Here is a 14,968-nt window from a genome sequence, read left to right as displayed (position 1 = left end):
AGGAAACCATAGCAAGTATTTCTTCAGAGCGATCTTTTTCAGGCAACCATACCATGACAGGCATGTGCAAAGCATAAAAAAAAGAAAATGTTTACAAAACCTGTGATCGAGCGGCCGAAAAGTTAATGTACGTTACATTAAGCGAAATCGAACTAAACTATAGTACATAATAAACTTATCGATTTCATGTAAAATTATCATGCTTTCCTATCGGAATCGGTGAATTGATAACACATTGATAATACACTCAAACTGATACCTGCATTCTACTGACACGTAAGTACCCCACTACTAAGACTTTATTATGTTTTTAATGAATAATATTGCATTTAATTTGACAATAAATCCCGATAGATCAATACTTTCAAAGCCTTAGAGGAACAGGGAAAGGTGGTTCAATCTTATTCGTTTCTAACACCACAATTTACCAAATATTAATCAACTTTAGCAAGTAGTTTTCTTTGTCATTATGTCCGTATTTTCCTGCTAATCTGAAAAGAATAAAACGTAAGCAGATTACAAAACTTTAAGGATCTAAAGTAGCCCTCTGTCAAAAGAATTTAGGTAGGTCGATGACCGTTATGATCATCAAAAATGTGTGTTTCACAATTGACATTTGTGTGTGACAGTTTTTTTTTTGTGTCAGCTTGTCAGAATGTCACAAAAGACTCCAGTAGAGTGATGTAAAGAAAGGAAAGGTAGAGGGTATGGTGCAAAGAAAAAACAGAAGTGACAAAAAATTGTGGACAGATAAGCTTCAAGCAACTGTGTGAAGATTGTGTCGTGGCTAATCAAATCATGCAGGTTGTTCAGTGCCCTAGGCAAAATACAATACAAGCGTGGATACATATGTACGCTGTATGTAGGTACCTACGGATGGCGAAAGAAATCTTCTTTAAGATCTTAGAAAGGGCTATAGCTTTAAAAAGGTTTAAACAACACACATCCAACTATACTTGCTACTTTTCATAAGTTCATCATCATCATCACCGCTTTTAAACGTCCCACTGCTGGGCACAGGCCTCCTCTCAGAATGAGAGAGCTTGGACCGTAGTTCCCACGCGGATCCAGTGCGGATTGGAAACTTTCATAAGTAAGCCGAGTAATATTCGTAACATTAAAAATAATGTCATTAAAATCAAATTATCATTAAGGAGCTGATAAACTCAAGCATTCACTTGTAATGAGTAGGTATTCTAGGGAATGTTTCATTACTGGTAAAAGTTCATAAAATAAACAGGAGTGTTCGAGCGAGCATTCAAGCGAAACGACGGTAAAGCTTCGATTTTTTTGCTAAGATTTTTTTTTATTCCACTGGATGGAAAACGAGCAAGTGGGTCTCCTGATGGTAAGAGATCACCACCGCCCATAAACATCTGCAACACCAGGGGTATTGCAGACGCGTTGCCAACCTAGAGGCCTAAGATGGGATACCTCACGTGCCAGTAATTTCACCGGCTGTCTTACTCTCCACGCCGAAACACAACAGTGCAAGCACTGCTGCTTCACGTCAGGATTAGCGAGCAAGATGGTGGTAGCAATCCGGGCGGACCTTGCACAAGGTCCTACCACCTGCAAAATTATCATTAAGGAGCTGATAAACTCAAGCATTCACTTGTAATGAGTATTCTAGGGAATGTTTCATTACTGGTAAAAGTTCATAAAATAAACAGGAGCGTTCGAGCGAGCATTCAAGCGAAACGACGGTAAAGCTTCGATTTTTTTTGCTAAGATTTATTTTTATTCCACTGGATGGAAAACGAGCAAGTGGGTCTCCTGGTGGTAAGAGATCACCACCGCCCATAAACATCTGCAACACCAGGGATATTGCAGATGCGTTGCCAACCTAGAGGCCTAAGATGGGATACCTCAAGTGCCAGTAATTTCACCGGCTAAGTCACTCTCCACGCCGAAACACCACAGTGCAAGCACTGCTGCTTCACGGCAAGATTATATAAAGCAGTAGGGAAGCTACGAACAAATAGATCGAAACGAACACACTCACACAGACGCGCGCTCCATACAGCCTCGAAGTGGGTCTCGCGGTACTGCAGTCGCTAGTGACGCGTCGAGACGATAGTCGCCGCGTTGCGTTGTTTCAATAGTGTGCGTCCCAGACAATCCGCGATATTAAAAACGATGCCTAGGAAATATTTAAATTTTTTAAATTCCCGCTGATGTTGAATGGTAAGAATGATTTACTATTACTAAATAATATATTTTTTATTTTGAATAGAACGTTTGGTTGTTTTGGTGATAGGTAGGTAGGTGATACTTACATCGGGAAGCGAGTCAAATTTAACTTGCAAGATTTGAACCGAATATACAAATATACATACAATACATACAATTGCAAGTTAAAAGCTTGTAATAAAAGGTCTAATAAGCTGAGCTACAGCGCGAACTAAACATTTTTTTTTAAATTTTACAAAAAATAAGTGGCCAACCCTAAAGCTCCATTGGAACGTAGGTATGTATCTCAAAAAATATGCCTAGCTTCCATACTGCTTTAGCTTATATATATACTGTGACAAAAGCAAGAGCTCCGCATGATGAGCGGAGCTCCGTCGACACTGTTTCTGTGTAGATTGAAATTGGGAAAAAACGCGATTGTAAAAATAAGCTTCCAGTAAAAAAGCATATTGGGAAAAAAGCATTCAGAAAAATCTGCGAATGGAAAAATCATGTAAGGAATAAATACGTCTGTTGTAAATTAAGAAAATAAAAAAACGCTACTGGAAATTTTGCTACTAGGAAATGACAATTTTGGGCAAATGATCTAACCATCGAATACGAACGTGTCAGGCAAAAATATATTTTTTACACCTCTCCTTCAGAAAAGTAACTTTTCCTCCCTGACGAGAGGGAGCAAAGTGCAACTTTTCTGTTCAAGGCTTTTCTAAGTGTTTTATTGCAATTGCCATTTTTTGAAGTTGATAATTGTAAAGCCACGCGATTTTCTTATTAATAATATTTAGAATTTGTTTTTTTTTTCAAGTTTCTTAATGCTTGGTGTGAAAAGTTGTATGAGCCACTCGGGAGCAAAATTATTTTCATCTTGGGCGTTAACACTTGAATCCCTCATTACGCTCAGGATTCTATTGTAGAACCCTTCGCTACATTCTGGATTCAATGTACGCCCTCGCCGTAAATACACCATTTTGCTCCCTTGTGACACAAATAACTATTGTGCAACAAGAGAGCAAAGTTGTTTTTTGTTGCGAGTGTTGATTTTGAATCCCGAGTAAGCGAAGGATTCTATAATTGAATCACGAGCGTTAGCGAGTGATTCTAGGTTAGAATCCTGAGATCAGCAAGGGATTGAAATACACGAGATGCAAAAAAACTTTGGTCTCGTGTGACACATACAATTTTTCACCTCAGCAGCGAGAACATAATTTAAATGTAACATAAGAATAAAACCACATATACCTACCTGTTTACAAAACAAACACATTTTTTTTTAAATAGAATCCGATTATTATCAAATATAATAATTACTTTTAAAACCATAAAAGGAGTCCAGTAGCTACAATACAAATCGCATACTCATAACATGCAATCTTAACTTCTTGTACTAATGTCACACTTATTTTTTAATACTGCAAAAAGCCTCATCTCGGGGTAATTGAAAAGGTTGAACAATTAAACCTTTAAATATGATTTCTATTACATAAACATAAATAGATTTGTTAAAAAATCATTCAATTTAACAAATAATAATTATACTGTAGAGGCAGTATACGGAATTCTTTTATAAAAAAAAAAAACAAGAGAAGCGGCTTTCGTGCAACGAGGTTGCATACTTTATTAAAAGATCGGGAAAATTTACATTTTGGAAATATTTCGATATATTTTTAATACCAAAAATTTAATTTAAGTTTGTAATCGACAAATTTGATCCTATCTCTTGCTTTTTTCGAGTTGAAGTGAAATGACAGATCAAAGTAAAGTTCAAATATTTGGAATTCAGTGAGTAGACCCAACACTGTACTCAGCATTTAAAAAAAATAATTAAAAAGTTACTTTGTCTCACGGAGTGAGCAAAATGCGATTTTGCTCACTGATTTCTCATAGCAAAACCTGCCTGTTTGAGGTGCTGAGGTGAAATAACTATTTCATCACACTTGCTCGTAAACAGTGTCATAACATGCAGGCTACCTTGGTTGCAACCCCCCCAAATAAAACCCTCGACCTTAATGTGCTTGTCATGAATCCCGTGGTCGGTAAATGAGTCATTGCGCGTACACATTTTCTTGTCATGAAGCCCAAGGTCGGTAAATGAGTCAGTGCCCGTATTGATGGCGCTGCGCCGTGCTGCTGCAGGACTACATGGTCTACATGCACACGCACGTTGCGGCGCATACTGCGGGAGGGGGAGGGGGAGGATTTTACTCGCAAATGGGATGAAAAACATTGTATGTCCCACGGGCGGTACTAGAATTACGAACATCGACTCATTAAAGCCCTCAGTCTTCGACTTCGGGCTTCTAATAGACTCTCGTTCGTAATTCCTTAAGACACAATGTACTATTTTATATTGAAAAGTATGAGACTATGCCCACTGGCATGTTTCTTAACCAACCGTCGCCGTCACTCGCCATGTATGCGCGTTACATTCCGTGCATGACTCGTTCCTATTACAGTAGAATACGGTGTATTAGGTAGAGACCTTTACAGTTAAGATTGTTTTTTTTTTTGGAATCTTTTTGTATTTTTTATTTCAATTCCAAATTTTTTGTTACTTTTACGGTCATCCCGTAAGTCACACAACCTTTGTAGTTGTAAGTGGGCCAAATATATTTCATGTCTCAATTTAATTTTTTCAGGCAAAACCAATTTTGAACAGACAGCTGTCTTCTAAAGCGCTGGCGCCTGTTGAAGAGGAGGCTAAATGCGATAGTTTATGTTCTACCGTGAGCCGACAAAAATGACAGATAAAATAGGAGCATTGGCGACAAAAGCTTTTATAGAGGCCCTGGATAGTCGTGTTTATCAAATGCCAACAAATCTGATACGTCCTTCTGAATCAGTGATCGGTGGTATAGCTGGTGGTTTAACTGGCGAAATCATAGGCTCATATTCCTTTCCAAATATAAACCTTTCAAAAACCAGCGATTTAATAAAGTCTGATCCCGAATTGAAACAAGTGAAATCTCTGAAATCAGATATGAAAATTCCACGCGTACCAAGTAAGTACGCGAGAACTTACGAACTGGAGAAATTTAAAGGGAATCGTATGATTATATTCAACCACAATGTATTCCACGATAGCTCGGAGAGACCGGGTACTCGACTAGATGAAGCGGCCTTGATAAACACGTTCACGAAATTCAGTTTTGAAGTGCAGTCACACAACGATCTTTCGAGAAGAAAGTTGATGGACACGCTCAAAAATTGTGAGTATGTCATCATCGTCATCTTAGCCTATATGTATACCTCTACCTGCTGGACACAGGACTCCTCTCAAAATGAGAGCTTAGGCCACGGTTCCCACTCACGCGGGCCCAGTGCGGATTGAGAACTTCACACACACCGTTGAGTTGCTTCACCGGTGTGTGCAGGCTTCTTCACGATGATTTCCTTCACCGCAAAGCCCATGGTAATTTTCGAATCTTATTTCGCATATAAATTCTTATTTTTTGGTACTTTCATCATCACATCATCATCAGCCAGAAGACGTCCACTGCTGATTAAAGGCCTCCCTCTTAGAACTCCACCATGTACGACAACTCGCCACTTGCATCCACTGGTTGCCCGCAATTCTCACGATGCCGCCAGTCCACCTACCAACGCCTGCCAACGTTTGTCTTACGGTTCATGGTAGTCACTCGAGGACCTTTCTCCCCCAACGGTTACTTGCTCTTCGAACGATGTGGCCCGCCCATTGCCACCTCAACCTGCATACCCTTACAGCTATGTCGGTGACTTTAGTTCCTTAACACTTTCATCATCATCATCAGCCGGAAGACGTCCACAGGTGAACAAAGGCCTCTCCCTTAGAACTTCACAATGAATGACAACTCGCCATTTGCATCCACCTGTTTCCCGCAACTCTCACGAATGTCGTCAGTCCACTTGGTGGGAGGCCTGCCAACGCTTCGTCTTCTGGTTCGTGGTCGCCACTCGAGGACTTTTCTCCCCCAACGGTTATCTGTTCTGTTAATACTATACGGCTAAAATATTTATTATTTGTTCCAGTCGCAGCAGCTGACTTCTCAGAGTACGGGTGCGTGTGCGTCGCCGTATTGACGCATGGCACCGATAAACCAGGCTATCTAGAGGCACACGACCAGCACTACAGCGAACACGAAATCTTTGAACCGTTCGACTGCTCGAAAAACCCTACTTTGGCAGCAAAACCGATCATATTCATAATCCAGGTAAAAAACATTTCAATTTATTTCAATATAACCTAAACTTTTTAACCAGTGAGAGCCCGGCACTGTCTGGGCCTTCCCTTCCCAATCATCTATGGATTGTTCCGACTGCACGCCGCCATCTCCTATAAAGCACCACTTAAGTTTTGAAAACTATATAAAAGTCCTTGTTCTCTTTCTGTTCACCTACCTGTTTTCTGTATCGCTTACTATTGGTGGTGTACAATGAAGAGCCATTGTACTGTATTGCATCAAGTATATAAAAATCCCTTCATCGCCCACACACATTTGTCTTTGGGCCCTCATCATCATCATTATATCGACCGTAAGATGTCCTCTGTTGGACATAGGCCTCCCCATATACCTCCAATTGCCTTGGTTAGAAGCGGTTTGCATCCACCAGCCATGCTTGAACCAGGTCATCTATCTATGGTGGAGGTTCAACGCTGCGCTTGCCGATCCGCGGTCTTCATTCGAGAACTCTTCAGCCCTAATGGCCTGCTCTCCGTGCTATATTTCCCATTGCCACTTCAACGAGCTAATTTGCAGGGCTTAGTAAAGTATTCACTCGTATCGTTTGCTTTACAGGCTTGTCGTGGGGCCAAACCGGCGATGAAGGTGTCTTCCAGGTACCAGTTGGACCTTGATGACGAGAGCGCACCTTACCACCTTCCCACAGAAGCCGACAGAATCGTGTTCCACAGTTCCGCAGTCGGCAGAGCTTCTGTGAGGTAGTATAAGGGTCTATTTACGCTAGCTGATGCGGTTTGCACCGTTTTAACCATTTTTCTAAGAAACCGCGATTCTAAAAGTTGGTGGAGTCACGCTCTACATGATAGAACATTTATGCCACATATACGGGGTGACTGGTAATGTCGAGTACTGCATACACCAGCCGTCCTGAATGTCAGGACAATGCGGCGGGCAATGTCCATTGGATTCCAATATACATTCTCGTCATGTTCGACTTACTGCCGTTTTTATGGTTTAAATTTGTGGTTTTGGGTACTGGCCACTAAGAACGGTCTCTTTAAAAAAATAATGAATAGAAACATTAAAATCGGCGGGAGGAAATGAAGCAACGTAGTCTTTGGATTGTTATTGTTTGTTTTGTGATAAAAGTTTTTTTATTTCTTCGCAGTGCTTGTGAAAAGCACAATGTTTATTCTCGGCCAAAAGTGCAATACATAAACTCGTTTTATCGTAGGCCTCCCCTTTGGGTCGGCTTTCGAACTAACTCGTTCATCTATTGCTTACTTTCTAGCCTCTATAAATACAACAATGTACCTACTATATTTCTTATTAAAAAAAAAAAAAAAAAGAGACACAGAACCGCCGTTCCTCACTCTTTATAATCGGGACCATCGAAAAAAATGTATTTATTTATTATAACAAACGCATTGTTATGATGGTTGATGACAATTGATGTAAAAACTATCCTAAAAACTTTACTTAGTTTTTGAAACTCTTGCTTCACTTATAGTCAATCTTGAAATTTGTTGGATGTCAATACAAGTACAGTCAACAAAAAATACAATTAGCAAAATACATGTTTTTTTTTTTCTTTTCTAGACATCCACACCGCGGTTCTTGGTTCATACAATCGCTGTGCAACAAAATTCAAGAACACGCGTACAAAGACGACTTGGAAACTATATTCAGGCTAGTCAGAAGAGAGGTCGCACTGGATTTTGTGAATAGCAGGGTGAGATTTACTTATATGCAATTGACATTAGATAGTTTAGTATTTGATTCATTTCTAGTTTATTTCAATATAATAGTACACTGAACCATAAGGACCAATTCGCTAGCTGGCGCACCACGGAGCGGGCGCACGCCTGCGGGCGCGGGTGCAGGTAAAATTAGTCGCATGCGACATTGCTTTTCGACAGGTGAAATATCGCTAGATGGCGTTAATATCGTGAAATCCATTTGACGTTTCAGTCTTGCTTGCGATTGGCTTATTTAGTTATTTTATCTCGCACCGGAGCGGTGGCGGGGCTTCTGCTTCACCAGGCGCAATTCTCAATGGTTGTTATAATGATAGTGGTCAATTACATTGCGCGCCCTGTAAGGACCTTTAAGAATAAGTTTGGCTTTGCCAGCCATATTCGGGCACATAATAAACAAGCCTAAAGGTTCGCCTTTGTCGGACACAACATGAAGGACATCATCACCATCACTTTTCATCTCTTACCTATCTACCTTCTTCTCATCTTTCTCTGGTCTACCTGTAGCCATTATCTAACGCTCTGACGCTAGTGATTGCATTCGCTATTTCTTTCTACCCTCAGCGTATACCGTGTGACAGAAAGGTGAGGTGAAAACGATCGTGATTCAATACGTTAGACTATTACAACAACAAGAACAGTGGCCGCTTTTTCCTCTCTCAGGCAGCGTTTCCACCAGAGATTTGCGAGGATTTGTTGCGAGGAATGTGTTTTTCATGAACCAATAGAAATGCTTCGTTTACCTAACCTCGCACAGCACCGCTCTGGTGGAAATAAATGAGCGGAGGGAGGATAGATAAATGAAATGTTTCTATTGATTCATGAAGAACATCGCTAATCTCTGGTTGTTGGAACGCTCAGCTTAACTTCTTTATAATATTGTTTCAGGATTGGAAGCAAATGCCAGTAGTGACGTCCACTTTATTAAGGGAACTATACCTTGTTCCTAGTAATCCAAAAGAGACACAAGATTATTCTTGCACACATACAGAGGCCATGGAGCTACCAGAGAAACCTAAGGAGCCATGGCCTAAGACGCCCGATGAATGTCCTGATTCATCGCTAACCCAGGTCCAGCCGATCCACATGCCATGTTCTTGCTTCTTGGAGTATTTCGAATACCTAAAGAAATGTTTGGAGTAAGTACACTTTGTGCACGTTCCCTCTGTGACACCCCGCACTTTGCTCCGTAGACTCATGTTTGCGTTCACAATACTTAATGGTAGTATTATGAAGTTTTCATGGACTAATATTTAACACGGTGATTCAATGATTCATCTAGCTAAATTAACTAAATAAATAAGGGATGCAGAAATAACACATGTCCGTTTCCTATACCGTGTTTAATCAGGAACAACTAATATGAAAGAAAGAAAGAAAGAAGAAAAAAAGAAGAAAGAAAGATAGATTTATTTTGGCTCCATAAGTACCGCCTAAAACCAAGAATAAAACTAGCACTAAAACTATGTTACTTGGTGATAGGATACCAAAAAGGGTCTCCACTCAGCATGTGTTGCCGCACATTATGTGCAGTGACGGTGGTTTTCTGTGGAGCCCAAACGTTAATTAAACATATATGCATGAGCCAGTTCCTTTACCCCAGTCACACAAAGAAAATTTAAAAAAAAACATATACAGGGAAGAAGTGACGTGGCTCAGTGTAAAAGATAACACAATACTGCTGTCGTGGCAATAAATAACCTTAAAACATTTTCTTTTGCAATGCGATGCCTCCGACAAAAGGAACTGGCTGGCAAATAATACAATACAAAGAATACAATATGAGGCATATCCTCATTATCCTAATCGTTGGTCTACCCTCGTAATGGACTACTGTTGCCGAAGGTACACCGGTTTAAATGCTACTCTTTCCTCCTCTCTAAGCCGAGTTTCCATGAGAGATGTGCAACGTTGCGTTACAAAGAATGTGTTTGTCATGAACCATTATAATCGCTTAATTTCCCTATCCTCGCTCCGCTGAGCTATTTTCACTGGAGCTGCGCTGAACGAGAATAAGTACATGTGGGGCTTCTATTGGTTCATGACAAACACATTATTTACAACGCATCCTCACACGTCTCTGGTAAAAACGCAGCTTAAAGAAGACTGGCTCGAGCACACAAAATTATCAGACTCGCAACGTCCTTCCACAACAAAGAAAGAAAGAAAGAAAAGAAAGAAAATAACTCATTCATAACAGCAATGACACATTAAGGTTAAGAAAAATAACAATAAGAAGTGTTGCCGCTATAAAAAGGTCCCGGCTCAGCATATCGCTGGTTGAAAACCAGCACTGGTCTTCCGCCGGGCCACAGAAGAGTGAAATTACGGAAAGTCACACAAAACAAATCAAATACAAAAATAGCTACGAGACTAAAATATAAGTTGGCAACAAATACAACTAATATATCTTAAAAATTTTCAGGGGTTTCGTTCAACACAATCCTGAGGACACTGTCGCCAAAAACCTATTGAAAATGACACAAAGAGTCGGAGATGGTGCTGAGTACAACGTCCAGAAGTTCAGCTTCATTCAGTCCGTGTGGGAGCACTTTGAGGCTAATATGGATAAGTTTCCACCCCACAGTTTAAAGTTTTTGTATCGCCAATACATATAACAAATGATACATATGATATCAGTAATTAATAATGGACCGTTTACAATTATATTGAAGTAATACCCCCCAGTAACTAGAATATATCGAAAAAAAAAAATAAGTTAAGCTAAGGCCGGGAAATGTGTTCTAATTGCAGTAAAATTAAAAGGAATATTCTTAACGAGAAGGAAAAATAAATACGAAAAATAGAAGTACCAAGCAATTTCTGAGTATGTTTACATATATTTATTTATTATACGAGTTCTTACGACAAATCTGGTAATGATATACCTAACCTTGGGTTGTAATGTAATTTTAAAGAACTCTCTGTCAGACATATCATTTTTTATGTAACCCGTAATATCCCTCTCCCCCCCCCATCCCCCTTCCCCTTTCCTCCACCACTCTTCCCTATCCTGGGCATGCACCTGTCAATCGAGCTGAAAAGCGCTCAGGTCGTCCCGCCATCTCCTCTTGGGTCTGCCTCTGCCCCTATGGCCATCCCTCGGATCCCGAAACGGTTCGTACCCATCGATCCGGATGCAGACGGCAGATATATTCGGCCCAGTCCCACTTCAGATTGGCGGACATATCACACAGACATATCATTAGGTACTTAATTAATTTTAGGTAATGTCACGGATAAATGTTTTTCTTTCTTTCATACATAGTTGGCATTTGGTAACCCAGAATGGGCCATATAGGATATCGCTACCAGATTTGAAGTGGCATAGTTTATTTAGAACTATTCTACGAACTGTTTCTACGACAGGCGAACTTTTCTATCATTCTTAGTACAAATAGTTGTCACTCATTAAAATAAAACTTGTTGTATCATATTTAGAATGACATTGAGAGATACTTACATGCGAAAGGTTGCCCATAGGTGCCTATAGTAATTTTTTTCGCCTGCCGTAGAAACAGAGTATAGGTGATCCATTGAAATATGGTGTATTTATAAGAACAATAACATTACTTATAAGATTGATTATCTCTACAGGCTGGACCTAGTACCAAGAGCCACAGAACTGCAAATGTGCAATTGATCTCTCAGCAGTATTTAGCTATAAAATATTTCGGACAACATTGTGATTCAGTATTGAGTTAGTAGCAGAGCATATTTATCTGTTTGTTAGGTTTATACATAGACAAGGAGCAGTACAGCAGGGCTACTACGAAATTTCGAAAATCAAATTTCGTGTCGTTCCGTCCCTCTCACTCTCGTATTACATAATATAAGCGTCAGCGGAACGGCAAGATACGAAGTTCCAATTTTGCACTACGTAGTACAAGGGCAGACTAGCTCAGTGCCTTAAATCAGTCAGTTGTCGTTCGTTCATCCACCATTACGTCTCATATTTCGTTTTCTAGATTTTTTTTACCGTACAACGGCAAAAACTACTAGACACTGGCAAAATTGTCCTCCGATGGACAGAGCCATATTTTTTAAAGAAACAACAACAGTCAGTTGTCGTTCGAAACACAAAACAAAAGATCAGTTTCCTTTTTCTATCTCATTTGAATTTTGAGGAAAACGAAGATAACCAAAGAGTCGGCTCAGGCTTGAAATATCCGTTTTCCTAAAATGTATTTTTCGCAAAATGTCTGCTTTTCAGAATGTCAACACGTCTTTTGCATAACGTCAGCTTCTCAAAATATCAGCTATTTAAAATTGCCTGTCTTAAAAAATGACAGTTTTTGTATAATGTTCGCTTTTCAGAAAGTGCTTATTCTCAAAATGTCTGCAACCTCAAAACATCCGCCTTCTTATAACGTTGGCATTCCAGAAAAGTGTTATTCCCAAAATGTATCCAATCATGGTCTTCAAATTTCAGCTAAATCGGTTCAGCGGTATTTTATATTAGGTATAGATATTTATGTTATCAAAGAGTAAGTATGCAAGCAATTAAACCTTTTACATTAAGAACATTGATTTGAACATAAAGCAGACATTATGGGAAAACAAACATAACAAGACTATAGCCTATTTAAAAAAGTGAACATAACGGGAAAGCAGAAATTATGGTAATGCTAATATTATAGGAATGTCAACATTATGAATAGACGACTTCCTGAGATTGTACACATTTTTAATAGCAGACATTTCGAGAAAGCTGACGAAAATAGAAGTGCTAACATTGTGAAAACGCAGACGTTTTGAGAATTTTACATTTTAGGAAAACAGACATTTCAGGCCTGAGCCAAAGAGTCTTGAGCGACGTTAACATTCTGGTACTGTACATAGCAACTGTCCAGGACGCCGAAAATACACACATGATATTATGTTTATAATATATATCACACGCCCACATAAAATGTAATATTATATGAATAAAAACAGTTCTCAAGACCGGCAATTTTTGCTGATTTGGGACCATTACGTGACATGCACATATATATTTTTAATTAGAATTTACAATACAATAACTCTTTATTGCACACCAATACAGTAAACAGTACAGAGAACACAAGTATATACATAGAGATTTTCTAAGGTAAGCAATAGGCGGCCTTATCGCTTCAGAGCGATCTCTTCCAGGCAACCTTTACAATGGACAGAAATAAGGAATACATTTTAGCAGGTGGTGCAATAGAATAGAAGAATTTAACTTTGTTTTCGAATGTTGTCACGAATAAATATTTTCTTTCTATCTTTCTGAAATTAAATATAAGAGCCGTTTATTTTGCTACCCTTTTCACAACATTTATAATACCTTACCTAACTTTTATAATACTTAGGTACTTACTTTTATAAGTTAGGATTAACTCACTGCGCGGCGCGAGTATGTGTCATGTACCTAACGTCATTTTATATCTATTTTAATAATTTTATTGATTTTCAAATAAACGTTATGTAATTATGTCCTTTTTAATTAATAGGAAAAATAAATATGTAATTTGTAGCGACATTGTGTTTTCAAAATAACACAAACGGGACTTATCACGCTAAAGCAGACGTGGTCACGAGTAGGTAGAGTAGGAGTGGAGTCTACTCGTAACCATGTGATTGAAACGTCGAGGTAAATATTACTCGTGTGTTTTAGCGTGATAAGTCCCGTTTGTGGTATTTTGACTAGGAGTGAAAATCATGAAAGTTACATTGTGTTTTGTTTACGTATGTTGTATTCGAGATGAATATGATGATCAATAACAGCCTTTGAGAAACCCAGAATACCTATTATATTTCAGTCAAGTGTTGGTGTACTTTGGCTCCAGCACCCAGTAGGGAAGTCTACGTTTGGTCTACGTCCAACAGTGGACCACAGCTGTTAAGATGATGACGGTGCTGATGGCCCAATAAAGGTTTCTCAGGATTTTATTTGAGTACGATCAACTGTCATTTATGCTTTTGCGTGTAATTGACGTTTGAGCTGATTCGATTCTGATTACTTATGCTTTATTAAAGCACAATCAGAATGCACAAGCAAGACCTACCGTAAACTGCTTCAACTTTGCCCTCTGGCCCCAACATTGCCTGATTCGATTTAGAGTCGATAAAACTTTTATCCCTCCGTAATAATAATTCCCTTGTAGTTAAATGTTTAAAACCTATAGAGTGCTAAGTTATCGACTCTAAATCAAATCAGGCAATGTTGGGGCCAGAGGGCAAAGTTGAAGTAGTTTACGGGACTGAATACTATTCGAGCAACAAGGTGATACTTATCTATTTATTGTACATGAAGCACATAAAATTCGCAGTTTAACGGAGTTGCTGATTGAATGTAGGTAAGTCTCGAGGGCCAGAGTAAGAACTCAGGGATGCTACAAGGGGCGAGAGGGAGGGATTGATTTGGAAACTTTAGGCGATTCGGTGGAAATCCAATCGTAAGTTATTGTAGGTACTCTGTTTCAACCAGCTAGGCTCCCTTGCTACGAGTATAGAGGGTGCTGTTACGCAGTACATAGGTAGGTACTTATAAATATGTATGTAAACTCTTTATTGTACAAAATAAGTAACAAACACTATTGACAAACATTGAGATATATGTACAAAGGCCAATGCGCCGTAATCTGAATAAAAATAAGAAACCTTGGACTAAAGAATAGTTAAGTCAATTTTTAGGGTTCCGGAGCCAAAATGGGAAAAATGGAACAAACTGTCTCCCAGTTTGGCGAACATTTAATTTAAGGTGCAATGTATTTGCATTTTTTTATTTAAATAAATTGAAATTGAAAATTGAATTATAGTTTTGCCATGTCTCTGTCTGTCTGTCTGTCTGTCCGTCCGCGGCTTTGCTCAGGGACTATCAATGCTAGAAAG

The 14,968-nt window shown here is 39.2% G+C and overlaps 1 protein-coding gene across 1 annotated transcript; it reads left to right on the top strand.

Annotated features, from left to right (window-relative positions):
- Positions 1–211: 211 nt before the first annotated feature.
- On the top strand, positions 212–13,804 carry LOC141441571 (caspase-1-like). The gene is made up of 7 exons (XM_074106345.1): positions 212–276; positions 4,830–5,399; positions 6,202–6,383; positions 6,969–7,111; positions 7,953–8,085; positions 8,999–9,249; positions 10,536–13,804. The coding sequence occupies exons 2-7, from the start codon at positions 4,907–4,909 to the stop codon at positions 10,726–10,728; spliced, it is 1,395 nt and encodes a 464-aa protein (XP_073962446.1). The 5' UTR covers positions 212–276; positions 4,830–4,906; the 3' UTR covers positions 10,729–13,804.
- Positions 13,805–14,968: the final 1,164 nt, after the last annotated feature.

The sequence above is a fragment of the Choristoneura fumiferana genome, chromosome 24 (genome assembly GCF_025370935.1).
Source record: "Choristoneura fumiferana chromosome 24, NRCan_CFum_1, whole genome shotgun sequence".
Lineage (NCBI taxonomy): Eukaryota > Metazoa > Arthropoda > Insecta > Lepidoptera > Tortricidae > Choristoneura > Choristoneura fumiferana.
This window is presented reverse-complemented; position numbering and strand designations above follow the sequence as displayed.